Below are 27,364 nucleotides of genomic sequence, written 5' to 3'. Positions count from 1 at the left end.
GTGTGGAAAGGGCCAATCTGTTTTAGAGCTTGGAAGGGGCAGGCCTTGCACCCCCATGTGCAGGGTGGCCTCTGTGCAAGCACTTGGAAAGGGTGGGGCTGCTGCTCCATCAGACCCAGAGGACAGAGCATCAAGCCACAGGTGGCTCTCGGACCTTGACATTTAATGAAGTTTGCCCTGCTGGGTTTTGAACTTGTTTGTGACCCATGGCCCCTGTTTTCCTTCCTGTTTCTTCCTTTTGGAATGGAAATATTTATCCTATGCCTGTCCCTGCATTGAATATTGGAAGCAGATAACTTGTTTTCTAGGTTTTACAGGTCCATTCGACAGAGGAATTTTGCCCTAGTATGGACCACAGCCATAAGCAATTTTGATGAGACTTTTTACTTAGCGTTGTTCTAAAATGGCTTAAAGCTTTTGGGATCTTGTGATGGAGTGAATGTATTTTGCATGTGAGAAGAACCGGTCTTTTTAGGGTCCAGAGAGCAGACTGTTGGGAATTGAATCATGTCCCCCACAAAAGGCATGTTCAGGTCCCAATCCCTGGACCTGTGGGTGTGAGCCCATTTGTAAACAGGACCTTTGAAGACGTTATTGGTGAAGGTGTGCCCAAACCGAATGAGGGTGGGCCGTAATCCAGTGTGGCTGAAGTCCTTACAAGCACAGGAAATTGGACAGAGAGGCCGGCCATGGGAGCAGCCAGAAGCCGGAAGTCAGCAAACCCAGAAGAGAAAGGAGAAGATGCCATCATGTGCATGGCATGTGACAAAAGCCAGGGAGCCCAAAGATTGCCAGCCAGCCAGAAGGTACCGATCCTGGGAGGAAGCAAACCTTCTGGCTTCTGAAACTGTGAACCAATAAATTCCTGTTGTTAAGCCAACCCTTTGATTGGTATTTGTTTTAGCAGTGGGGAAACCAGGGCAGCCAGTCAGCACTGTTGAGCATCTACTATGTGCTAGACTATGGGGATAGACCCAATTCTCTGAGATGGAAAATCCAGTCTAGAGCAGTGGTTCTCAGCCCTGGCTGCATAGTAGAATCACCTGGGGGAGCTTTTAAAGATTCCGATGCCCAGGCATACTCCGTAACAATTAAATCGGAATTTTGTTGAGCGCCATGCATTGGTACTTTTTAATGCTCCCCAAGTGACAGGATGAAGCCAAGTCTGAGAACCAGGGGTCTAGAGTGTGGTGGGGAAGATTCAGGATGCAAACATGATAACAATTCAGAACAATCCCTACAATGAAGGGGGTGTGTACAGGGTACCAAGGAAATGTTCTAAGTGTCTTGAGTAACAGAGCTGACAGAGCTGGCAGAGCTGGTTATACCTGACTGGAGGGGGCAGGGAAATCCTCAGAAAGAAGGCAGCCTCTGAGCACAATTCTGGAAGAGTGGCTACTGCTGGCTTGAGAAACAGGTTGACTACTGCAACAGTCCTTCTCTTCTTCCCTCCAGACCTTCCCTGGAGCTAACCGGAACTATTGCCCATCCCTTAGAGAAGGGTTTCTCAACCTCAACCTTACTGACTTTGGGGCTGAATGATCCTGTGCTGGGTGTGGGGCTGTCCTGTGCACTGTGGGATGTTTAGCAACATCCCTGGCCTCTACCCACTTGATGCCAGCAGCACATGCCTCACCCCAGTTGTGACAATCAAAAATTCTCCAATCATTGCCCCGTATCCCAAGGAGTTAGGGAGCAGGGGGGTTAGTGCCACCTCTGCTTGAGAACCACTGTCTTAGACTGAATGTCTATTAATTACATTTCTTTCATCCTAACTTCATGCAAAGCTCTGCCACCCAGATGAAATTAAAGTGTTGATGGAGTTGGATTGGCAGTGAGGAATACAAAATTCCTAAAGGGGAGTTGTAAGGATGGGGAGGGCTGAGCTGGAGAGTGCTAGAGAGGGCAGGCTGGGTCAGTTGGAGAGGAAATGAGGGAATGAGGAAGAAATCAGAGGCACAGGGTCTCCAGGGTGAATGGATTGTGGCTGCTCAGAAATTTTGCCTGGGGCCAGCTCTGCTGGCTCTCTGCCCAGAGGAAGCTGCCTGGGGATTGCAGTAGCCTAATGAATAACAAGATTGTTCAATCCTAATTTATATCTTGCTCTTGGCTAGAGCCAATACAGCTTCTGCCTGGTTAGTTTCCCTTGTTGCATGAATAATTTATTTTCCTCCCACAGGAATCTCTTAGTGTACCCAGTATTTCTTCAAAGTGACTGTTGTAAGCAATAAATACCATGTGCTTAATTTAATTGCTAAAAATCTAACTTGTTTTAAATTTAACATCTCTAATGGTCTCAATGTCAGTTTCTTTTCATTTTTTAAGAAGACGATCAGACCTCAACAAAACCCTGCAAACCCTAAGTGAGGTAATCATAGTACATCCTGTACCTTATTAACAATTGTGATAATTTAGGGGAAAGTGTGGAGTTCTGCATTCCTTGGGAGATATGTGTTCAAATGCCCCCAAAGCTGTCATGTAAAAGACTGAACAGACTAGTTCTGTTATTCCAGAAATCAGAGCTAGGAGCAATGGGTGGATGTTACAAGGAAATAGATCAATGCTAAGACCAAAAGTTATTTAAAACAAGAGCACCAGGAGAATGAGCTCCCTTGTGTGATAGTGAGCTCCCTGTCACTGAAGGTATCCAAGCAAAGCCCCTATGGCCTGACTAGCTTTGGTGATACATCAGAAATCTGGTGGGATGGTGTATTGGATGATCCCTAGGGATTCTTATGATTCTGAGATTCTGTGTCGCTGTGATTAACCCTGGGTTGTCTTGTCTGACATTTCCAGCTGTCAAAGTAACTTATATATATATATTTTGTTTCTTTGTTTCAGACTTATTTTATAGTGTGTGTTACAGCAGAGGCCCAAAGGTCAGTCATTTTTAATACTTTAAAAAATATGATTATCCATTCATGAGAAATAAAGCATTGAGAAGTCTTAGTTTAGTTGCAAATTCAAAGGCATTCCTCCAAAATAAACACATATTAATGACACTTAAGATTGTTAAAAGAACTGCAACTGCAAATAAAGAGCACTTTATTAACAGTATAACAGTTCGTGAATTGGGCAACACCAAGTTAAAACAGGTGCTCCAAAGCATTCAGGGGCATTGGGAATTTTTAGTCCAAAAACAAAAGGAGAAATTGCGGTTGTCAGGCGAGTTCTGTTCTAGTGATTTATCAGAACCTAGAGGCAGCAGGAAACCTGTTTGAAATGGATTGGACAGAGCTTCCATTTCTTTTACTCCTCCTATTTCTCTTAAGCTTCATTTTGTAACCCAGGGCCTGAAAGTCAATTTAGAGTTCCTTTCACAGGATTCATATGTTTTTATTTTTCCAAACGCTCAGCTTCCCATTTCTTTGTGAGGAATAGAAGGGTGGGTGGCATCGGGCCATTTGCCTCTGGTTCTGTGAGGCTCAGGGTCAAATGTGCCGTTAGTTCTGGGGGCCACCAATATAATCAAGAAGTGGCCCCCAGTGATCCAGAGGAGGGGGGTTGGAGGGGAGGGCCCAGACAGGGAAGAAGGAGAGAGAGGGAAGGAAATAGTAGGAAAGAAAGGAAAAAGAAGAAATTGAAGAGTCCATGGAGAGGAGAAGCATGTGTCCAATTATTTGGGGTTGCACAGATTATTATTTTAGTTGTGTCCATTGGCTGTCCTGGCTGCAAACACCAATGGTTTAAAGGGCAGTATTCTCACCACCTGGTTCCTGAGTGTTCCCCGAGAGTAAGAGTCCTAGAGAGTAACAGTTTCTATTCATCAAACCATTCATTGGTGCAAATAATGGCAAGTCTTCCATGAACTTGTAGATTGAATCTCTAACCACTATATGTATTTAGTTCATTTCACTTAACTTCTTTTTGTTACTTTTTCAGTGTTTCTTTGCAACATTAACTTGTTTTTTCACCTAAATCAGGACTAAAGTAGAAACAGAGAGAATGTCTTTAATTCCTAGCAGGGACATTGGTCCCATTATCTGATAATCTAGATTGAATTGCAAGAGAGATTTGGGATTTAAGACACCTCCATGTCCAGCTCAGCTGATAAGGGGGGGTCAGAGGGTCTCCAGTCTGCAGCCTCTGTGAATGTAAACCTCTCTAAATGTCTTAGTATAAAGGCTTTCGGGTAAAGTTCAGACCCTAGTAAGCAGGTGTTTAAGACCTTATCGGGATGACATTGCCAGCTAACAGTATCGGTGTCCCCTTTCCTCACTGTAGGTTTGGGAAAACAATTAAAAACATGTATGTCAGTTTTCAATGTGGTAACATTCTGGTTCTCTTTATTTCTCTTTACAGCACTTTAAATTGCACATTCACAATAAAACTGAATAAGACAAAGGACATATGTGCTGTAATGGCTGCTTTGAAAATCGTGAAGATTCAACCAATGGGTAAGTTGTCTCTGCTTTACTGCTGTGTTCATTCTGCCGTGACCTTTTTTTTTTTTCAGTTTTATTGAAATATATTCACATACCATACAATCATCCATGGTGTACAATCAACTGTTCACAGTACCATCATATAGTTATGCATTTATCACCCCAATCTATTTCTGAACATTTTCCTTACATCAGAAAGAATCAGAATAAGAATAAAAAATAAAAGTAAGAAAGAACACCCAAATCATCCCCCCCATCCCACTCTATTTTTCATTTAGTTTTTGTCCCCATTTTTCTACTCATCCATCCATATACTAGATAAAGGGAGTGTGATCCACAAGGTTCTCAAAATCACACTGTCACCCCTTGTAATCTACATTGTTATACAATCGTCTTCAGGAGTCCAGACTACTGGGTTGGAGTTTGATAGTTTCAGGTATTTACTTCTAGCTATTCCAATACATTAAAACCTAAGAGGTGTTATCTATATAGTGCATAAGAATGTCCACAAGAGTGACCTCTCGACTCCATTTGAAATCTCTCAGCCACTGAAACTATTTCGTCTCATTTTGCATCCTCCTTTTGGTCAAGAAGATATACTTGATCCCACGATCCCGGGTCCCGATTCATCCCCGGAAGTCATATCCTGCGTTGCCAGGGAGATTTACACCCCTGGGAGTCGGGTCCCACGTAGGGGGAAGGCTGCCATGACTTTTGAGGTGTTATTTTTTTAATTGAAAATATAACTAATAAATGTACATATGTTATGGTTTTCTGTTTTGACTCCTTTGTCCTTGGGCAAGTTTTAGAGAGCCCAAGAAAGTTACTTTTCCTGCTTTCTAATAAAGTTTCAATATATTGTATTTGAAAACTTGATCCAAAGCCCTATTGAGAGGTTGAATTCTGATTGGAGAGTTCAATGGGTTGCTACTGGGATATATTTACTTCTGAATTCCTCTTAGGAGTTGGTGAAGAGTGATTGATATCAAATGCATAGACCCACAGAAGAAAAAGTATTCATTCAATAAACATTTTTTCTGCACTTACTACTTCTTATGTAATTTCCAATATAATGGCATCTAGGTTACTTTATCACCGGTTTCAGACAAATGCAGACATTGTAAGCGCTGTGATACCTGATGGGTCTCAGCTTCTACCTTGCTTCATTCCTGACTGTGCATTTCCTTTTTCCTTTTCCTTTTGTCCCCTCCAGAACAATGCTGCTGTTCTATCAGGACACCCTGCCCTTCTTCCCCGGAAGAGTTAGAAAAACTACAGTGGTAGGTACCAAACATGCTAGCCCTTTTCCTAAAACATGAACATTTCATCACTATGCTGGCTAAGAAGTTTTGGAATTTCAGAAGTGAAGAAGGCCTTTCAATTTTAGGGAAAAAGCACAGTTTCTGTTTATGAAGTTTCCATTTGGGCCATTGCCTTGAACCAGTGGTTCTCAAACTTGGCTATACATGGAATCACCTGGTAGCTTTAAGCAAATTTCTCACAGCCTCACCGACAGAATATGTTGTCATACTTCTTCATTTTTGCCAGTCTGGTAGATGAGAAATGTCATCTGTTTTGTTTTAACTTGCTCTTCTCTTATTAAGAGTGAGTTCGACCTTTTTTTCAAATATCTGAGGGCCATTTCTGTTTCTTTGTGAATTGTCTGTTCATGTCTTTTTTTTTTTTTTTGCATTTTTTTTATTGGGTTTTGGTCAACTTTTAAGAGTACTTAATGTATTGTGGATATTAGCCCTTTGTATGTGGGATATGTTGCAGATATTTTTTCCCAGTTTGTCAGCTGTCTTTTGAGTTTGTGATTTTTTTTTTTGGTCATTCAACATTTTAAAAACTTTCATGTCATTAAATATTTGTCTTCTCTTTTAATGCCCCTGGATTTTGAGGCATAGTTAGCAAGCCTTTCCCTACACCCAGGCTCTAGAGAAATTCACCCATGTTTTGCGAGTACTTGTATGGTTTCATTTTTTACATTTATATCCACTTGGTGTTTATTCTTTTGTATGGTATGAGGGATGGATCTAAATTTATCTTTTTCCAAATGCCTATCCGGTGGTCTCAGCACCATTTATTAAAAAGCCCATCTTTTTCCTGGTGATTTGAGATGCCACCTTTGTCATACCAAATTTTGATATGTATTTGGGTCTCATTCTGGACTTTAGCTGTTAACATTTGGGAAAAGCTGGGTAAGGAGTATATAGGAACTCTGCTATTTTTACAATTAGTTCAGAATAAAAAGCTAAAAAAATTACTGATAATCTCTACCCTCAGAGGTTCTGATTTAATTGGTCTGGGAAATGGCTTAGGCATTAAGGGTTTTAAAAGCCCCCTAGGAGTCTTTAATGTGCTATTGTAGTTGAGAATCACTGTCTTAAACTTATTGCCTCAATGAAAGGAAGTTGGGAGATGAATGATTCAAAATAAGCAGATGACTCTGAAAGACGTGTATGATGTGATCACGGGTATATAAAAGTATTCATAGATAAAAAAACAGTAAATGAATAAAAATCTTCACAGGGGCTCATAACGACTGACCTGCCTTCTGGCCTTATGGGTGATGTTTTCTTTTTTACTTCATGGCATTTTCTATATTTTCCTACAATCAGATCAAAATTGTATTTGAGAAAAAGGGCATGTTGCATTTTTAAATATGAAGTTTCTCATACGGGAAAGAAGGCTCAGTGCAGCCTCTCTTGTCCTGTGTTTTTGCAATAAAAAGTAAAGAATATTGAGTTTTAAGCTTAACATGCCCCATTAAGCTGGCATGTTGAACCCCATTTCAGGGGGATAAAATTTCTGGAAGCATCGGGGTTGGTTCAGGAGACCACAGATCTTTTGAGGCAGCCTACTGACCTCTGCTGGCTGCCCATTCAGAGAGCTGTTAGAAGGTGGAAGCAGCACATAGAAAGAGGGTAGGGAAGCAGTCTAAACTCTGGTAGCCCTGTGTCTGGCTAGGACTGTCATCAATAGCTGTGTCCTGGTGCAAGAAGAGGTGCTTCTTTACCTTTTGAAGTTTTGGTTTCCTGTTCTGTAAAATGAGGATGTGGATTAGATCAGAACATCTCAAATGTTACTGTGCATATCAGTCACTGAAGATTTTGCTAAAAGACAGATTCTGATCCAATAGGTCATGGGCAGACCTGAGAGTCTGCATTTCCAATAAGCTCCAGGAGAAGCCAATGCTTTTGGTTCATGGACCTCCATTGAGTGGGCAAGGTCTAGACCGCAGAGAGCAGTGGAGCTCAGCCTTGGCTGCACATTGGAATCACCTGGGGAGTTTTAAAAGCACAGATGCCTGAGTCCCACCCTCAGAGATTCTGATGTAGTTGATCTGGGGCAGCCTGGGCACTGGGATTGTCTTAAAACTCCCAGGTGATTCTAATGTGGAGCCATGTTTGAGAACCATTAGACCAGAATTAGATGATCATACAGGGTCCTTTTGGCACACTGATTTTTTTTTTTTTAATGCAATTTTATTGAGATTTATTCACACACCATATAATCCACCCAAAGTATACAATTAGTGGCTCATAGTATCATCATATAGTTGTGCATTCATCACCAGAATCAATTTTAGAACATTTTCATTATTTAAAAAAAATAAAAATAAAAAAGAACACCCAAAACATCCCATACCCCTTATTCCTCCTCTATTGTTATTATCTTTTTGTCTTTATTTTATTACTCATCTGCCCATACACTGGGTAAAGGGAGTGTCATCACAAGGTTTTCACAATCACACAGTCACACCATGTAAGCTATATAGTTATACAATCATCATTAAGGATCAAGGCTACTGGATTACAGTTCAACAGTTTCAGGTACTTCCTTCTAGCTATTCTAATACAGTAGAAACCAAAAAGGAATATCTACATAATGCATAAGAATAACCTCCAGAATGATTTCTCAACTCTATTTGAAATCTCTTAGCCACTGAGACTTTATTTTGTTTCATTTCTTTTCCCCCTTCTGGTCAAGAAGGCTTTGTTAATCCCATGATACCAGGGCCAGACTCATCCCTGGGAATCATGTCCCACGTTGCCAGGGAGACTTGCACCCCTGGGAGTCATGTTCCACATCGGGGGGAGGGCAGCGAGTCCACCTGCCAAGTTGGCTTAGAGAGAGGCCACATCTGAGCAACAAGAGGTCTCTGGGGGTGACTCTTAGGCATAATTATAAGTAGGCTTAGCTTCCACTCTGCAGGAATAAGTTTTATAAGGGCAAGCCTCAAGATTGAGGGTTTGGCTTATTAAATTGGGAATCTCTAATGCTTGTGATGATATCAGGAATTCCCCAGTGGGGAAGTTTAACATTTCCACATTTTTCCCCAGTCCCTCAAGGGGGCTTTGCAAATACTTTTTAATTTTGTCCCCAAAATACTCTGGGAAGTATCGGGGCATTAGATTAACATGTACAGAATAACAGGATCTCATTCCCTATTCTAGGTTCCATATAATTATGTTGTTTAAATAAATGATCGTCATACAGGTTAAATTAGATGGTGTGCTAGAGAAAATTTAAACTTTGTACCAAATAAACATCTCTTCCTTTGGGTCTCACACAGAAATTGAAGTTTTAAAATATAGTCAATATCATCCTTTACCCTGTATTCTGATATACTTTATTCCTAACCAAATCCATTTCATTCATATCCCTAATTGAAGTCTGATCTCTTTTTCAGCTTCTTGAATAACTGCTCTATGGAGTAATGCTGACTTTCAAAGCTGAAGAACTTTATCTCTGAGTCTCAGGTGTCACACATGATACCCAAAGTTCCAGGGAGCTACCAGGTTATACACAAAGAGCTCAGCATCTCAGAATTTAGAAATAACAGCTAAAACTCAGGAATAGATGTGACTGCTGTAAGAGCTTACAATCTAGGAACCTTTACAATAAGCCTTATTGAACATTCTGTCCTCCTAAATCATCGATTGCCCAATCTCTGTTCGCGTTCTATCTCTGGATAACCCATGCCGTCAAACTCAATTCTCAGTGTTTGCTCATTATAGTTAGTTTACGTTAGTGAGACCATACAATATTTGTCCTTTCATTTCTGGCTTATTTCACTCAACATAATGTCTTCAAGTTTCATTCTCCTGGTTGCATGCCTCACAACTTCATTCCTTCTTGCAGCCACTCAGTATTCCGTTGTATGCATACACACAGTTCACCCTTCCATTCATCAGTAGATGTACTCTTAGACCACCTTCATCCATTGCAAATTGTGAATACTTCTGCCATAAACACCTGTGTACAAATGTCTATTTGTGTTCCTGCTTTCAGTTCTTCCAAGTGTATACCTAATAATGTAGTTGCAGGACCATATGGTAACCCTATACTTAGCTTCCTGTTGAACCAGCACACTGCCCTCCAGTGGGGCTGCACCATTCTACTACCCTACCAACAGTGAATAGGTATATATCTCTCTCTCCACATCTTCCCTAGCACTTGATACAGTGATTCTTAATACTGGCTTTAGGTTAGAAACACCTGGGGCACTTTAAAAAAAATACCCATGTGTCAAAGTGGCCTTCAGGGGGCCTGGAAATGCTCTATATTTTGATCTAGGTGGTGATTATATAGGTGTATACACCTATAAAAATTCTTCAAGCTCTAAATGTAAGATTAGGACACTTTACTGTATGTAAGCTGTACCTTAGTAAAGAAGCAAATTAAAGCAAATACTGATGCCAGTGTCCCATCCCCAGAGATTCCTGTTCCACTGGTTTGGAGTGGGAGCCCAGACATCTTGAAGTGCTCTGGGAGTTTCTAATACACAGCTGGAGTTGAGCACCACCGTTTAGCCATTTCGTGTGCACCTCATGCGGTGGATGGAGGGCTCCAGCCAGCACAAAGTGACGAGAGCAATACAAGGCAACATTCTCATGGCTGAGTCCAGTGGATGGGAACCCTGCGCTGGGGTGGGGGTGGGGGTGGAATCTGGCTGCTGCAGAAAATATGAAGAAAATTTAATTAACGCTTTACAAAGCAACTTTACCGCAACTTGGCCAGATGGGTTGCCACAATATACAGTTTAGGAGGGGAGGGTCAGAGAAGTTGGATGAATTGCCCATAGAAGTAGTGAGAGCTGGCACCCAAGCCAAGCCTTTTCAATTCATCGTCGTTCTGACTATCTGATCTCACTTTGTCCTCACCGCTGCCCTGTACCTCGGGGGATACAGGGAGGCCTATAGTCAGGTGTCTGGTCAAACTGGACTGGGCCAGCATTTCTTTTTATGAATGTAACTTGCCTTAGGCCCCTCAGCCTAATATTCTGCCCTCCTCTCACCCAAGAGAGACCCCAAGAACATATTCTCATTGGCGTTCTAAGTCTCCATCTAAAACTGGATCCATCAGAGGCTTCCCTGGGTAATAATTTGTTGCCCCCTCTAGTTGCTTTCTCCTACCTAAGGCTGGCGATCTTGTGCCAGATAATAGATGGCTTCTTCTCAGCCCTCTCAACCATTGGTGTCCATGTTTAGAAAATACCCATGTCTTGGAACTGCCCTCCTCCCACCCCCAAGACCAACTGAATCAGACACTGAAGAGTAGGCCATGGAAATGGGTATGTTCTTAGAAAGTCTCCAGGGTAATTTTCATGCACAGCCAGTGTTGAGAATCACTGGCCTAAAGCAAAATTGAGGGTGGAGCTGATTTACAAGCTGGGGACCACCCCTTTGGCCCCAGCTTGATTCATATTTTCATTCAACAAACATTTCTTGGTCACTTACTTTGTACTGCTTACTACTCGGCCGGGTTTTAGCAATATTAAATTAATTAAGACAGGTTTCTAGTTTATGGAAACCAGTTGGGCCATGGGGCATTTCCCAGCTCCCCTCCCACCCATGGAAGTGTTACAAGGTGCCCTCAGTTGAGTGATAAGTGGTAAGACAGACACGAGCAGCAGTGCCCTAATGAACCAGAACTGGAAATTCGTAAGAGAGCATGCTCCTTGCTAATTTCTCTCTCCGGGAGTAGGTGGCGGAAGTGATGGCGCAGATGCACAGAGAGTGTGAAATGGCAGAGGCTGGGAGTGGCAGGCCCGCAATGTAGTCACATCTCCTTGGCGGTGTCAGATGGTTGCTGGAGGAGGAGCTTGGCCCCTACATAGCACCTTCATGACTCACCTGCATCTCTCTGGTTCTTTCCTTTAGTGAGCCACAGGACCCTGTTGCCTGTCTTGCTGTTCATCCACATGGCCCACCATTTTCTTCCTCCAGCAAGTTGGTACCGGTTGCCCCTCGTGCCACTATTCTTTCCCAAGTCTCCAGTGCCTTCTCTGTTGCTGAGCCCCTGGGACGTCCACCTGTGACCCAGAAGCCTTCCTCTGCAACCAGGGAGATTCACCTTCCCTCTCTCCAGCCTTCGGCTCCCATAGCTTCCAGCCCTGCTATGGTTGTGTCCCCCCAATCTGGAATTATCCCTTCCCCTACGGACCATCCCCATCCTTCCCCCACGGACCATCCCCATCCTTCCCCCACTCCACCGCCTGTGAAATCCTCGCTCTCCTCTCCCACCACGTCTGCTCCTCTGAATGTCAACACAACCAGAACATCTCCCGAAAATACAGGTAAATATGAGGAGCCAAACGGCTCCCAAGCTTTCTATGATTTTGCTTGCCTGCAATGCAGCTGCCGGCCTGCCAAGCCGCGGTATCTGAAATAACCTGCTGAGCCTTTCTTTTTAGGTTGTTTGCTTGATTTCTAGAGTTTTCCTTCAGGCCTTCACAGAACGTAGAATCCGGTCAAGTTCAATTGCTTTGCCTAAGATAGTGGAGAAATAGCTTTAAGAGGCAAGTCGGGATCTCATTTTATTGATATGGGCATCTTTTACGTTGCTTTCCCCTACAAGGGATTGTTGGATAGTAGTTTTTCACATTCTGGAGAGAAAACTTTTGAACTTTTAAACAGAGCAGTTCCTTTTAGATAGAAGGCAAAAGGAAAAGAATTGGGATTCTTGTAAACAACAGAATGACAGAGCTGGGGCCGAGCCAAGGTAGCCATGCGGACGAGAGAACCATTCGGGAGACTGGGGTTGGGATTTGCCTTGGCTCTCACGGGCGGTGTGACCTGGGACAAGCCATTTAAGGCCTCTTGACTCAGCCTGTTCTATTCAAAGATTGAATTGAAATCCTCACACTCATTGCAGTACAGTAAATGCCTTGGAAACCACGAAGAGCTCCCCAGGCACAAAGTAGGCTCCGCGGTGAGGAGATTAAGTGGAAAAGGAAAGGAAGCAGGAAGAAGTCTGGATAAACTCTGGATCTTAAATTCAGGGAGTAAAGAGCAGGTCTTCTTCTAGAATTTGGAGGGTGAGAGGCAAAGCCGGGTGTTTGGTGACAGAGTTGGGGCTGAGGTGGTCCTCTGGCATGGTGCCCCAGGAGATCTGGAGCTAATGCCGGATGATTTGATAGGTCTTCGAATTTGTCCTGCCCTCTCTTAAATAAATTATTTTGTAGATGTGAGAATTTTTAGACCAAATTGTAAAATCATTAGGGCTCTAGTTAAGGGAAGGTTTGACGGCTGATGAAGAACAAAGTAAAATCGAAGTTAGTCAGGCTGGGCTGAGGATGCCCACCTTTGCAAAGCTATTCCCATTGGCCCTGAGAATCAGCCTAACAAGCTACACAGAAAAGCCATCTTGGTGGCTTCCTGTGCCAGTGATTCTACTCCAGGGACTTCAGTGTTAGCCAGTGCGGCAACAGAAGCAGTGACTTATGCATCAATGAAAAAAGTACGTAAAACTTAACAGTTCCACACGAGGAATGACTAAATCAGATATGACACCTTGACACAATGACTATTACACAACCATGTAAGCTATTAGAAGGGCTATACAGAAACAAGGGGATTTTTCAAGTCCTGGTGTGACGTGAAAATAGCCCAATAATAAATAGTTTGTACACCATATTTATAACAATGTAAATGCATAAGGATGAGGATTGGGAGGGAATATGCAAAATAAAAAAGAGCATGGGTGGTGAAATTAAGAGACTTGTTTGTTGTTAAAGAGAGGTTTAGCTTATTGTTTCCCAATTAACAACACTATTAAAAATCAGATTTACAGAAGATAGTCCAGCTTAGTTTCATAATACTCTCTTTTTCACGTAAGTTTCTAGTGACCCACATAAAATCCTGTACATATGCTATAAATTAAATACAAGTATGTATGTGCTTATACAAATGTACACTAACGTGCTTTTATATTTTTAAAGTCAGGTTGATCGAAGTGTAATTTATATACAGTAAAATTCATCCTTTTTACAGTTCTGTAAGGTTGGGTAAACACAGAGTTGTGTAACCATCATCACAATCAGGATATATAACATTCCACCACCCTTAAAGTTCCCGTGTGACCCTTTGTAGTCAACACCTTCCCCCAGCCCCTGACAAGCACTGATCTATTTCCCTATAGTTTTGGCTTCTCTATAATGTCAGATGAAGAGAATCATCCAGAAGCATCTCGCTTCTTTCTCATTAACATAATGCATTGGAGAACTAGAGATCCATCCGTGTTGTTGCACATATCCAGTAGTTCATTCCTTTTTATTGTATGGGTGTCCTGCAGTTTGTTTATCCATTCTCCAGTTGATGGACATTTGGGTTGTGGTGCTACTTAGGAGCAAGGCTGCAAAAAACATTCGTGAACAGGTCCTCTGAAGACACGGGTTTTCGTTTCTGCGGGGCAAATACCCAGGCTTGGGGTTGCCGGCTCACAGATGTGTGTTTCTTTATGAGTGATTTTTCCATCCAGTGCTCAGAAAATGATTTGGCTCTTGTTCTAGAAATCGCCACTCCCAGCAGGATCACTTTTTCTGAAATTGAGAGCCAAGTGTCCCAGATGGAGAGTGCTCTGTCCGGAGGCATCTTGGAACCTAACCGCGCAGGAGAAATGGTCAGCCAAGTCAGCAAGCTCCTTGGCTCCCCGCCCCTCTTACTGGCCCCTCTGGCTCGAAGGTATGATTTTATAAATTACGCTGTCCTGAGAGCAGTCCTCTAATGATATAGATGCTTTTACATGACTAATTATAGCCAAGTGTTTTGCTCCCCAGTGATAGGTGCATAATCACTTCTCAAGTTGCTATTCTAAATTCTGCTAGAATGTTACAAAAAGTGAGAGGGCTGAATTTGAACTGCCCTCTCTCTTTCCAGATTGCTAAAAGTAGTGGAGGACATTGGCTTACAGCTGAATTTTTCGAATAAGACCGTAAGTCTAATCTCCCCTTCTTTGGCTCTGGCTGTGATCAAAGTGAATGCCAGTAATTTCAACACAACTACCTTTGCCGCCCAAGATCCTGCAAATCTTCAGGTATGTTGTAATTTATTGTGGAAAAATATTTTCTTGTATCTAATTGTAGTCTTGGTTGTATTTCACAACTGAGGCAATTACTACTTGTCAAGGCAATGTTCAAAATATTTAACACCTGGAACAATGAGGCACCAGGGAATCAAAAAAGACATTGATCTTAGCTGGAGCAAAATCCAGGAGGTTGCTGTAGGGGGCCCTGTGTTAACTGGGCAGCTGGATTGTGGAAGTTCAGGGTAGGAAGGAGGGTGGGGGGGGGGGAGGTCCCTTGGGAGAGCGGGGTTCTCAGCTACTTATCAACCCATTTCAATCTTTTAACAAGTGTTATGACTACACTGTTTTGTACAGTGGTGCGGAATATCTATCCTGCTTCTAGTGTATTCTCTCCACCTGTCGGAGGGATCGGGGCCTGGAAATTCCAAGTAAAACATTTTTCTTTTTTGACGTCTCCCCTTTATGGGTTTAGTACATGTGGTTCTATGAAGACTTGACCCCAAAAAGGTCACCAAGTCCATGTGTTTGCTGCTGTTGTGTCCCGGGCATCTGCAATTATCCTGCGTTTCGGGACTGTTTCTGTGGATCCTTAAAATGTTTTCTCTGTGTTTGGAGGGCCTCATCTCCCTATGACCCATGCTCTCTTTAATTTAGCAGCGAGCAGAGAAACAAAAGTAGAACCCATTCTTCATAGAGATGCCACAGACCAAACACCTATACAGGATCCTCTGTCTTAACTAGCTGTTGTGTTTTCCATCTCCTCATCGTGCTAACTCCAGACATCTTCATACCTTTCACTTGACTTTCAGATTTCTCTGGAAACACAAGCTCCGGAGAATAGTATTGGTGTTATTACTCTCCCTTCATCAGTGATGAGTAATTTACCTGCTAATGAGGTGGCGCTAGCTTCCAGAGTTCAGTTCAACTTTTTTGCAACACCTGTCCTGTTTCAGGTAAAGTTGCTGCTAACTGCTTTTGGTTTGTTTTTATTTCAGGGGAGGTGGGGGGGCATTTCTTTGAATCCTCAAAAGTCTTAATCCTGCTCTAAGTCAAATGAATTGCTCAAAAGCTACAGTTGAGTTTCAAACACTTGACCTACAGATGGTGATGATGATAAATACAATAGCTGGCACTTCCATAGTACTTTCCATGTGCCAAGGGCTATCCTAAGCACTTACAAATATTATCTCCTTCAATCCTGTCAACATCCCTGTGAGACAGGAACTTGTATTATCCCTATTTTACAGATGAAGAAATGGAGGCACAGAGAGGCTAAGTAACTTGCTCAAGGACACACAGCTTAAATGATATAGTGTTATGTTTCCTTTAAAGATTCCAGAGGGCCCCATTGTTTCTACCTGTGAAATTTAACTCAGTATTTAGAGCACTATATAGGGAAACGAGCTCTGCTCCTAAATGTGGTACCTTGGGAAAGTCACTTTATTCCCTAATGTTCAATTTCTGACCTAGGTTGTAAAATTAGCAATTGGACTAAATGGTCCATAGGGTCCCTTCCAGCGCTAAAGCTTTCTAGTTAGATTTCATTTTCCCTTGCCATCTTGTTGACTCTTTGGTGTTCTAGGACCCTTTCACGAAGAACCTCTCTCTGATCAGCTATGTCATATCGTCGAGTGTTGCTAACCTGACCATCAGGAACTTGGCAAAAAATGTGACGGTCGCATTAAAGCACACCACCCTGATCCAGGTGAGGAAAGGACAGTCCAGTCTGTTCAGTGACCAGAAGCACCACGTGCAAACTCTGCCTCTAAAAGATGGGCCCTTACAAAGGCAGACCCAGCAGTACCTTAAACTCAGCCAGGGGAGTATGGGAGGCTGTTTTCCGCCTTCATAAGAATCATCTATTCACTCTGGTGGGTTTCAGCATGCCTAATAATTGACCATTTAATTTCCAAGAAGGAACGGTGCCAAAGCGAGCACTTACCAGCTGCTGAATTTCAGCGTGGGTGGACTTGTGACTGCAGGTCTGATTCTCACATCCAAAGAGAGACCGGCTCTCATCTCAGTTCTCGCCAAGCAGCACCTTTTGACCTCGCTCCTCCACAGACCTGCAGCCTCAGCAGCCCCTGGGAGGTGGTTAGAAATGCAGACTCTCAGGCCCCACCCCAGACCCACTGAATCAGAAACTGCATTTTAGCCAGGCCCCAAGTTGGTGAGCTTAAGAAGTGCTTACCTATATGGGGCATCCTTGTTTCAGGGACCACTATAACTAAGAATTGTCCTTCAAAATTCAAGCACGAAATTCTGAAGTAACAAATACCAGAGTTTCTTTCCAATTGCTTCTCAGTTTTTTCAGTTCAGCAAATTAATTATTTGGAATGTCTTTCTGCTGCAGGATAACTTAACAGTGAGATGTGTATTTTGGGACTTGGACAAAAAAGGTGGGTTCCAGTCACACCCTTTTTCAGTCTTGAGTGGGTGGGGTGAGAGGGTGGGGAGGCGGGGGGTGTGACTGGCTCTGTGGCCCTGCGGCCCTGCTGATGGGACAGATAACACTTCCCAATGCCAACAGGTGGCAGAGGAGACTGGTCATCTGATGGCTGCTCCGTCAAAAACAGAAGGCCAAACGAAACCGTCTGTACCTGCAGCCACCTGACGAGCTTCAGTGTTCTATTGGTAACGTGCCAGTGCCACGTGGCCTTAGATTCTTGAGCCTGAGGGGTAGCAGGGTGTCATACCATGACATCTAACCTGATGAATGACCTTGATAGATCAGCAGATATCACGATACTGTGGCAAAGTTATAGACCAAGGAAATTGCTCTTCTAATAGGCAGATACACCTAGGAGAACTATTTGAACATGGAATACAAGTAGTTTTTCATGTTCTGTTTTTATATTTAAGTTTTTCTCTTTTGAATAAGTAAGAGAACTAGTGGATTCAGATGAAAATGGGTAATAATAATCATTTAGTTTGCAATGAACTTTGAAGTTTACAGAACGCTTTGACGTAAATGATCTTGTTTAATCTTTCCAATAGCCCTATAAGGTAGGTAGAATGGGGGGTTGTTATTGTCATATCACTGAAGTCAAAATTAAGAGTCATTTGTTAGGTAATTGTCCACAGTCATGGAGCTGAGAAATATAAGAGCCAAATTCAAGTGTAGGCTCCTAGTCCACTGGTTTCCCAGGGCACCATAACACAGTGCTCAAATATATGGGCTTTGGAGTCAGCCAGATGTACAATCTTGACTCCTCTATTTCCTAGTTGTGTAACCTTGGCAACTTCTTAACCTGATGACAATTGGGCCCACCTCATAGGTTTGTTGAACAGACTATGCATGAACACCTAGAACACTCAGAGAGTATAAATCATGACTCTTATTTTTTTTAAAATATTTGATCATTGAAAGCAGTATTTTATTTTCTAGGATCTATCTCGAACATCTGTGCTGCCTACTCAAATGATGGCTCTGACGTTTATCACGTATATTGGTTGTGGGCTTTCATCAATTTTTCTGTCAGTTACTCTTGTAACTTACATAGCCTTTGAGTGAGTATCAACAACTGGAAATTTGGACTGTAGGATGCAATGCTCACATCTGTTGCCAAAATGTTTTAATTAAGGGCTTTCCTCAGCCTACCTTATGCTGTATACCCATCTACCAGAGCATCTCTATGGAAAATTGAGGGGCCTTTTTGGTTTACATGATCACCTCCTTCCACTAGTGTGTGATGTCACTGAAGGCAGGGGTTGTGCCTTAATCACCTTTGTACCTTAGACTAATGCCTGGTACCAAGCTGACATTAAGTGTGAAATGAAAGATGGGTGCAGACCCCCAAATTCAAGAATTTATGATCTGAAATAGACCATAGCACCATGTACAGTATAAGAGCTATGTTTAATAAATTAGGTTTCTAAATTATACCGAACAAACACAAAAGGTTAAATAAAGGCCAGCATACAAGAACAAAGGGTATAAGGCCTCCCTGAAAAAAAATAGATACTCTGAGAGTGCAGCTTTTAAGGCCAAAGCAAGGACGACACTCCAAATAACAGTATCTCCTTCTTGGCTTACTGGAAGGATCCATTTGGTCACTTTTGGGGGAGAATTCCAAAAAATTCTTTTGGAAAAGAGGAAAATAAGCAGTTTTATTACATTAAATGAAACAATAGGTATGTCTTAGGACTTAAATCTTCGACACTGATCAGGAAACACACATTCATTTTCAGTGCCAAACTTAGGGCACATCTGCAACTACAGATCTTCTAGTGGGTCTTTGGAAATATTAATGAGACCACATTACCATAAGGCTAGCCACTACTTGGAATGATTTCACCAGATCTAATTTTATATGCATAAACATGTACATGTAATCAATTAGCTATATTTTCCTTTGCTTGTTATATTTAGCTATAGTTTAGGCTCTTCTTCCCACGATCTCATTTTAGCTAGTAACATCAGATAATAGGGGAATCGGGGTATATTTTGAAGATCTGAATATAATAACCCATTGTATGAGAAGCAGCAGCAATGCTTTTAGAGATAGTTTGGGAGAAATGGGGTGGGTGTTCAGTGGATTCCACTACAAACTATTTAAAAGGATGGGTCAACAGTCAGCATGGAAAATGTTCCGCAGAAATTTTAACACAAAATTCCCTGTGGTATCATAGATGATTCTGTTTCAATTTTTCCTTTTTGTGGTGGTTGTTGGTAGTTTGAATGCACACCCCCCCCCATACACATATACTACTCCCCCCGACACACACACAACACAAATAGAGTAAATTTATACATGTAGAGGTTTATGAAAGAATAATAATAAATTGCTGAGAACTCAGAATGTTATGCTAATTCTTTTCTTGTCCTTTCCATTTAGAAAGGTCCGGAGGGATTACCCTTCTAAAATCCTTATCCAGCTGTGTGCGGCTCTGCTTCTGCTGAACCTGGTGTTCCTCCTGGACTCGTGGATTGCTCTGTATAACATGCGAGGCATCTGCATCTCAGTGGCTCTATTTCTTCATTATTTTCTCTTGGTTTCATTCACATGGATGGGCCTGGAAGCATTCCATATGTACCTGGCCCTTGTCAAAGTGTTTAATACGTACATCCAAAAATACATCCTTAAATTCTGCATTGTTGGTTGGGGTATGTATGTCTTCTTTTGCTTGCACATTGCCTGGACTTTCTGTGCTTTTACTTCAGTGTTTTGATTTTTAATCAGGTCAGAAAACAAGGAAGCAGGTCATACTTGACAGGTTTCTAAAACAGCTTTCTACTCCTTACATGCTGACCTGCCCAAGGAGCAACCTTGGCTAGTCTCTTTCTAGAACACCTGCCTATTTCCTCAGATTGGTTATGAACAAAAAAATACTCTTTGAGGTTAGGGCCTTGAATCCTCTTTGGTATCTCCAGCAACTAGAATTGGGGTTGGCACATGGAAAGTGCTCAATGAATTGAAAAAGTTAGCTTAGTGGTAAGGAGGCCAAACTCTCAGTCTCCAAGCTCCTAGCTAGTCTGAGTCTGTTTTGTACCTCCCAGATAACACATGTATGCATGATTGTCTGCTTAAGAAGGGCAGAGTGTGAGAATGTACCATAAAACCTAATGTAACTTCATCACCATGCAGGTACAATATTTCAGATCATATGACCTGTTGGTGTGTCACAAAATCTTTGAACTCCCCAAAGATCTTGAAAGTTTCTTTGTTCAACTCCCCACTGTTGAGCTTCCTCAACAGTATCCTTGACTAAAGACCATCTAACCTCTGTTTGAACACTTCTCTTGTTCGGGAGCTCGCTGCCTTTCAAGAGAGCTAAGGACCATTTTCTAAAACTATGGAGTTCTGTTTCTCCTTTGCATTCAGTCTGCTTCCTGGTGCCATTTACTCGGTGCTCTTGATTTTTGTTCTGAGTCTCAAGCAAACTACTCTGCCAGAGAGTCCTTCTGATAACCCACAAGTAATACCTAACATTGTATGTAATGCCCTGTTTATCAAAGTATTTTCATACACGTAGCCCTGTTTAAGACAAGTCAGTGAGGGTAGCACGGTAGAGATTGCTCACTCAAGGTGAGGCTGAAAGTAGTGGCATGATTTACTCCAGTCCGCAAAATGAGAAAATAGCTGAGCCTGGCTTTCTGATTTCTTCTGCTGTGTCCTTTCCACAGTGATACAGCCACTGTCTCCCTAGATCCCCTTCCTCTTCTTCAGGCTAAATATTCCTTCCAATATTCCCAACATGCAGGATTACAGACCCCTCACCACCTTTGTCACCCTGTCTTATATATCTTTGTAAGGAACCATACAACAGCACCTTTTCCCTACTTGTCCCAGAAAGACAAGTCAGTGCTCCTAACATTGGCCATGAGTTCTTTCTTCTTTATGGACGACTGACAGGTCAGATTACTTTGTCAAGGACAAGCTCCATCAATCCACCCTCCCACCCCCTACCCCCTGCAATATTTTATTTTTATAGAAATGTTGCCCTTAGGAAATCATCACATGTCAGTGTCACCAGAAGGTACAAATACAAAGGAATTATAATGAAATATTGTGCTAGATTGTTCCAGGGAGCCAAACTTGTCTGTCAGAAGGAATTGTTTTTAATTTCCCAGAGCCCTGAGATCAGATTTCAGCCTGGCTGTGTGCACACAGTGCGAGGTGGTGGTGTGAGGCTGGGGAGGGTGGAGTGGGGAGGGAGAGGGACTCCTTCCCAACCGAAAGCCTTTTAAGCTGGGAAGAGCCTTCTCATAGTGCTGCCACTTAGTGGAAGTGCTTGTGGACCCCTGAGACAGCCAGCATAAAGGCAGTTGTAACCCCCAAATAAGCCAGGCCAGGCTCCTCTCTCCATCAGGGTGCTCCAAATAATCAACTGAGGACTTGTCAGGAGTTGCTGATAACCTTTCTATGGTGTCTGTGGCTCACATTTGGTTTACATTTTGGGCCCTTCACTTTGCCTGACACCTGACCATTAAAGTTACATTCCAGAAGAGCATAAGTTAAGGGTAATGCTAGCTGCTGTAACAGAAAAGCCCTGACATCTCAGTAGAAGATCATTTCTCGCTCATGCACCAGTCCAGTTAGTGAGGGCAGAAGGGGTCCCTGGACTTGCAGTTATTCAGGGATCCAAGCTGATGAAAGTGCTCCCTCAAGGCATAGCTTCCAAGGTAGCCCTGAATTTGGGGGAAAAGAGGGTGGAGGATCACATGGGAGGTTTTCATGGGGCAGGCCTGGAGGCGGAGAAAATCACTTCTGCCCATATCTCATTGGCCAGAATTTAGCCATGTGGCCACGCACACCTCACTGCAAGGTAAGCAGGCAGATGTCTAGGAAAAGAACCTGGGTTTGGTGAACCATTAGCCAGACTGTGCCACAAGAAGTAAATAGAATGTGGTCTCTATTTATATTTCTTAGCACCTTTGGTTATTAGAACTATGTGTCACTGATGCTTCCATCTTCCAGGGATACCAGCTGTGGTTGTGGCCATTGTCCTGGCTATATCACCAGATAACTATGGGCTCGGATCCTATGGGAAATTCCCCAATGGCTCACCTGATGACTTGTGAGTACAAAGCCCTGCCCCACCTCTGACTTGTTAAGTGAATTGGGAAATTCACTTAAGTGAATTGGGAAATTCTCCAAGAAAATTGAGGATCTAATCAGCATATTGACTCAGGCTCTCATCCATATGAAATCCAGAAAATTTTACAGCAGCCTTCACAATCACAAATGTAACAAGATAAGCCAGTTGGAAACGTAGCGTTACCTCTTAAATTTAATACAATGAATTAGGAGGAAGTATTTTTAAAGTGTTTTTCATAACCCTGTGATAAAAACGAAATACCAGTTACATTGTGTTAATAAAGATACACGCAGTAGAGTTACTGGGATTTACTGGATAAAATCCTGAATGTTTAAAATACATATATTTTAAATACTTGCAATCACCTAGTGTGACAGTAACTATTTAGAAAATAAACTATCGTAGTTTTTTTTTTTTTTATTCACCCTAAAGCCGTAAATGGTTTTGGAGAACAGTGGTTTTATATTTTTTTTCTTTTGTACTTGCAGAAAATATTTCCATAAAATGTTATAGGTTCATTGTCTCATTTTGAAATGTATTTCAGTGTTGTGATTTGTTGTCCCCTGTTTTTTTTTTCCTCCCTAATTCCAGTTGCTGGATCAACAGCAATGTTGTATTCTATATTACTGTTGTGGGATATTTCTGTGTGATATTTTTGCTGAACATCAGCATGTTCATTGTGGTCCTGGTTCAGCTCTGTCGAATTAAAAAGAAGCAACTGGGAGCCCAGCGAAAAACAAGTATTCAAGACCTCCGGAGCATCGCTGGCCTTACGTTTTTACTGGGAATTACTTGGGGCTTTGCCTTCTTTGCCTGGGGACCAGTTAACGTCGCATTTATGTATCTCTTTGCCCTCTTCAATACCTTACAAGGTGAGCTCTACAGCATCAAGACAGCTGAATGACTCCAGTTGAATATGAAAGTTGGAGTATCTGCAAAGTAGCTTATTTAGTAGATACACTCATTGCAGAATAGATCTATCTTAGAGAAAAGGTGCTTTGAGATCCTTGGAGGAAAGGTGTTCAAAGAATTCAAGAAGTGCTGCGTTTTCCTCTTTATCCTTCACTATCTCGTCCAGGAGACCATAGTGATGGGAACTTGCCAGAAACTCCATGAGAGAGCCAATTAATTACTCTTCCTTCACTTGCTGCCTTATGGTTTTTTTTTTGTTGTTGTTTGTTTGTTTGTTTTGGTTTTGTTTTTTTAAGTTTTTTTTTTTTACTGAGGCAGAATATTCATACCCAAAAGTGCACATACCACAAGTGTCCTTGTGAAGGCTCACCACTCTGACCTATGTCTGTGTTTGATTTGGGGACAGTGATAGATGTGCAGGCGACAGATCCAAGTGGGAGCAGCCTCGCCCTGGGGTGAGTCCTGAGAAGTTCCTCTGAGGCCACACTGCAGAAAGGGCCAAGTCTGCTTAAGTTTCCCATTTGCTAATGAAGCCCGGCTGCAGTCCTGCCTTTCAGTATTCTTTAGAAAAGCAAATTACTAATTCTTTTAGGCAGGTGTTATAAAAGACTTGTCAAGCATTAAAAGCCGGGCAGGCTATAAAGTTTACTTTACAGTAACAATAGTTCACTGTCCATTGGTTTCCGTTTATTCCACATGCTCTGATGGGATGGATACCTTTGAGTTGTGTTGTCATCTGCTTTTCTTCCGTCTTATTTTCCTGTTGCTTTTGGCTCCTGTAGCATCCTCCCATAGTTCTATCAGGCAGTAGATCATTTTGCTGGTTTTTGAAGCAATCCCAACCTGAGACTAAATTGAAATGTAATAGTTTGGCCATCAATTCTTATTTATTGGGAGGACACCAATTAGTATGCTTGGTTTCCCACGTTGTTCATTTTTACCTACGGTGTGCCAGTTTCTGAATTGGTGTACCAAGGTGCTGGCTGGCCTACAGTCACAGACTGTTAGAAACAAAACCCCCCCAAAATGAGGAAATTATTTTTAAGTCAATAGCATGCTAAAAGTCCTAGACACTTTAAAAGAAAAACAAAAAGTGCCCACAGTCACACCAATTATAAAAATGAAAGCAGGGCACCTACCCTGACATATTAAATGTAGAAACTGAAAGTACCTCTTTTTCTTCATTCCCCTCCATTTCATTGTTCCACCTGCCTCCCCGGAATACCCTCTCATTAGAATATGAATGGAGAGCGGGGAACTTACTGTTTCTTCTATAAAGGGGAACTAATGCCTATTTCATAGGGCTTTGGGGTTGAATAGAGAAGAGGAATGTTTAAGTTCTGATTTTGGAATGGCTTATCCCCATTGTGATCTCTCTTCTGTATGCTGCTTTCCCCGCTAATGCAACCAAAGGTAGCCTCCCAGGGTGGCAAATGAACAAAGCTGTGCAGTATTCAAATTCTCAGTCTTTAGGATATAGGCACATGACCCCACTGGAAGCAAACCTGATATTTTAAAATGAAGATTTAAAAGTAGGTATATTGAGGGTTGGCAAGAGCAAGAACTCAGAATTTGTCCATTCGTTCAAGAAATGTTTATTGGCCGAGCCTCGGGCAGTGGCAGAGGTGTGCTGTGAAAGGAGGGGCCTGGGCCTGCATGGCTGAGGTCACAGGGGGTGCAGGTGGGCACAAGGGTGTTGCTGTCTGCGGGGCCAGGACGCCAGTGGAGGATTTCCCTGAGGAGGTTTGGATGTTGACGGGAGGCAGGAAGGGAGGACGAGGCCCAAACAAGGGATGTGAGAGTTGGGCTGGAGAGAAGAGGGATGTGAGTATATGGAGGACATGGCACTGGACAGAACGTGGAGATGGATAACAAATACGGAGGCAGGGAGAGGCTGAACTGAGCTCGCAGATGGGTGGCTTGTATTTCTAAGAGAGAGAATGCAGGCAGAGGACAGGATGTGAGAGGGGAGATGGTGAGCTTAATTTGGGAAATGTGGAATTTTATTCCTTTTCTAAATATGTTCTATCTTACAAGAGAGTTCCCCTAGAAGGCCTTTCAATAGCAAGCTCTCCCAGAACTTGGGGCATTATTCAGTTTGCAGAATTTCACTTTGCCCACAGCTGCCAAAGAATTTTATCTTTTGTGATCACAGGCATCCAGGTCTTAGTTTGGAATTCATTGTGTTATGGTTTGTTTGTTTGTTTTCCCTTAGGATTTTTCATCTTCATCTTTTACTGTGTAGCAAAAGAGAATGTCAGGAAGCAATGGAGGCGGTATCTTTGTTGTGGAAAGTTACGGCTGGCGGAAAATTCTGGTAAAGATTGACCTTACTTTTTTTTTCTCCTAAATCGTAAGAGGTCAAAATTGTATGTTAAGATCCAAAGCAGCCATTGCCAAAGGTCTGTCAATCCAGAAATTGGTGAAAGAACCCACTCAACAGAAAATATGATTCTGAATGCTAATTGAAAAAAAAAAAAAGTAGTGAATTGAAAAATAGTTATTTGTATCTGGGAAGTTAGTGAGCAACAGAAGTAATGGACTGAACAACTGCTTATTGAAGGAAGCAGAAGTGACATTTTTAGAATTTAATTCCTTTTGAGCTCATGTTTTTTTCATTTACCCAAAGTCATTTTTAACATTTGCCTTCATAACTTCTTAAATCTTGGTTCAACCTTTTCTCCCCAGCTCCTGGTTGTTAGTAGCTTAGTTTCTTAAGGTGCTGGACTTTGTAGATAAGCTTTGGCATACATTTGGTTATGGCATATGTTTGGTTATTTTGAAGTTATTTTCACCCATGCCCTATTGGTTCATAATAAATAGTTCATTTTTAAGAAAATAAGAAAAACTAAGTAATGTTTGAAAAAATAAATTCTTTTTGCATGACTACCACCCATGAATACCACCTTTGCCGGGCCTGGGGTCCCAGGAGTCTGTACTCAGAAAATGGTATAACAAAGAGTTCAGCCGTTTCCCTGGACGTAAGAACCAGTAGTAATCACAACATAGTCGATGTGTGTTTTTATCAAGACAGCGGCTCTGAATTACTGCCTAATTCAGTGGCTATTTATGGATGCAATCAAATTAGTTCTAGGAGAATATAGGTAACTTTTAACCAGGCAGGCATTTAAAGGACAGATGTATAAAGTCTTAAATTAAAACACATTTTATCACACCAACTTGGGAAACGTGAGAATGTGACTTCTCTATTAGATCCTGGAGTGAGAAATTAGTTGCTAGAACTTGTTACACTGTGATCGGTCTCTTGCGTTTGAGCTTCAACATACTGCCCTGTTTTTCTGTAATGCTTATTCTGCTGTAGACTGGAGTAAAACTGCTACTAATGGTTTAAAGAAGCAGACTGTAAACCAAGGAGTGTCCAGTTCTTCAAATTCCTTACAGTCAAACAGTAACTCCACTAACTCCACCACACTACTGGTGAATAATGTGAATAATGATTGCTCAGTACACGCAAACGGGAATGGTATGTATGCCTCAATACGGTATTTCTCAAGCTAGTAGTTGTTTTTTAACATACTTTTGTCCGTTAATGGCATTTTTGCTAAGCAAAGTGAATAATTACCTGTATGACTAGTGGGTCAAAATGCAGGTCCCTTATAAAAGAGAATGTTGATTAATACAAATGAATTCACTTTAGACAAATACTACAACAACTGTTTTTTATTATTTTTAAGATTTAGTTTTTCATAATGGGACTTGATAATGACCTAAAAGTTTTAATGTTGCAAATCCTAATTTGAGAATTGCCCAGACTCCCCTACTGTGCTGTTTCTGTGAGAGCAGTACCTAAACTAGTCAATAATACCATATCAGTTTTTATTACATCTATAATCGTACACATCTTCAACCCTTTGAAACCTTCCTATTTTTTGCTCGTCAGGTTTGTTAATTCTTTCCCTCAGTGTGGCTGCCTTGTGACAGTGCCCCAAGCCCCAAGAATGTATCAAATATCGGAGGATGAATTGTGACCAGTATTGGTGACCACTTTTGCCATCAGTTTATGAACAGATTATTGCTGCTGAACTGCCCTTACTCATGAAGTCTGACATTTCCAGCTGAAACTTTCATTGCATTTTTTTCTTTCATAAAACTGGGCTATTTATTACTCATAAATGTTTTATCTTATCTATCTTTACCTTCTTTTGCTTCTTAATATATCTTTTGCATTTTTATAAACACTTGAATTCTGC

The 27,364-nt window shown here is 41.9% G+C and overlaps 1 protein-coding gene across 2 annotated transcripts in view; it reads left to right on the top strand.

Annotated features, from left to right (window-relative positions):
* ADGRG2 (adhesion G protein-coupled receptor G2) overlaps positions 1 to 27,364 on the top strand; it is a 93,015-nt gene that overhangs the window by 62,195 nt on the left and 3,456 nt on the right. For both annotated transcript variants that reach the window (XM_037821987.1, XM_037821986.1), the window contains 17 exons: positions 2,329 to 2,368; positions 2,842 to 2,879; positions 4,303 to 4,397; positions 5,599 to 5,665; positions 11,555 to 11,970; positions 14,185 to 14,356; positions 14,552 to 14,708; positions 15,509 to 15,652; positions 16,282 to 16,404; positions 17,053 to 17,098; positions 17,230 to 17,333; positions 18,088 to 18,209; positions 19,538 to 19,806; positions 22,121 to 22,220; positions 22,833 to 23,113; positions 25,369 to 25,470; positions 26,476 to 26,637. In XM_037821987.1, coding sequence (XP_037677915.1) covers positions 2,329 to 2,368; positions 2,842 to 2,879; positions 4,303 to 4,397; positions 5,599 to 5,665; positions 11,555 to 11,970; positions 14,185 to 14,356; positions 14,552 to 14,708; positions 15,509 to 15,652; positions 16,282 to 16,404; positions 17,053 to 17,098; positions 17,230 to 17,333; positions 18,088 to 18,209; positions 19,538 to 19,806; positions 22,121 to 22,220; positions 22,833 to 23,113; positions 25,369 to 25,470; positions 26,476 to 26,637 — 2,438 coding nt within the window. The remainder of the gene's footprint in view (positions 1 to 2,328; positions 2,369 to 2,841; positions 2,880 to 4,302; positions 4,398 to 5,598; positions 5,666 to 11,554; positions 11,971 to 14,184; positions 14,357 to 14,551; positions 14,709 to 15,508; positions 15,653 to 16,281; positions 16,405 to 17,052; positions 17,099 to 17,229; positions 17,334 to 18,087; positions 18,210 to 19,537; positions 19,807 to 22,120; positions 22,221 to 22,832; positions 23,114 to 25,368; positions 25,471 to 26,475; positions 26,638 to 27,364) is intronic.

The sequence above is a fragment of the Choloepus didactylus genome, chromosome X (assembly GCF_015220235.1).
Source record: "Choloepus didactylus isolate mChoDid1 chromosome X, mChoDid1.pri, whole genome shotgun sequence".
Taxonomy (NCBI): domain Eukaryota; kingdom Metazoa; phylum Chordata; class Mammalia; order Pilosa; family Megalonychidae; genus Choloepus; species Choloepus didactylus.
The sequence above is the reverse complement of the archived record's forward strand: the minus strand, read 5'-3'. Positions and strand labels throughout refer to the sequence as shown.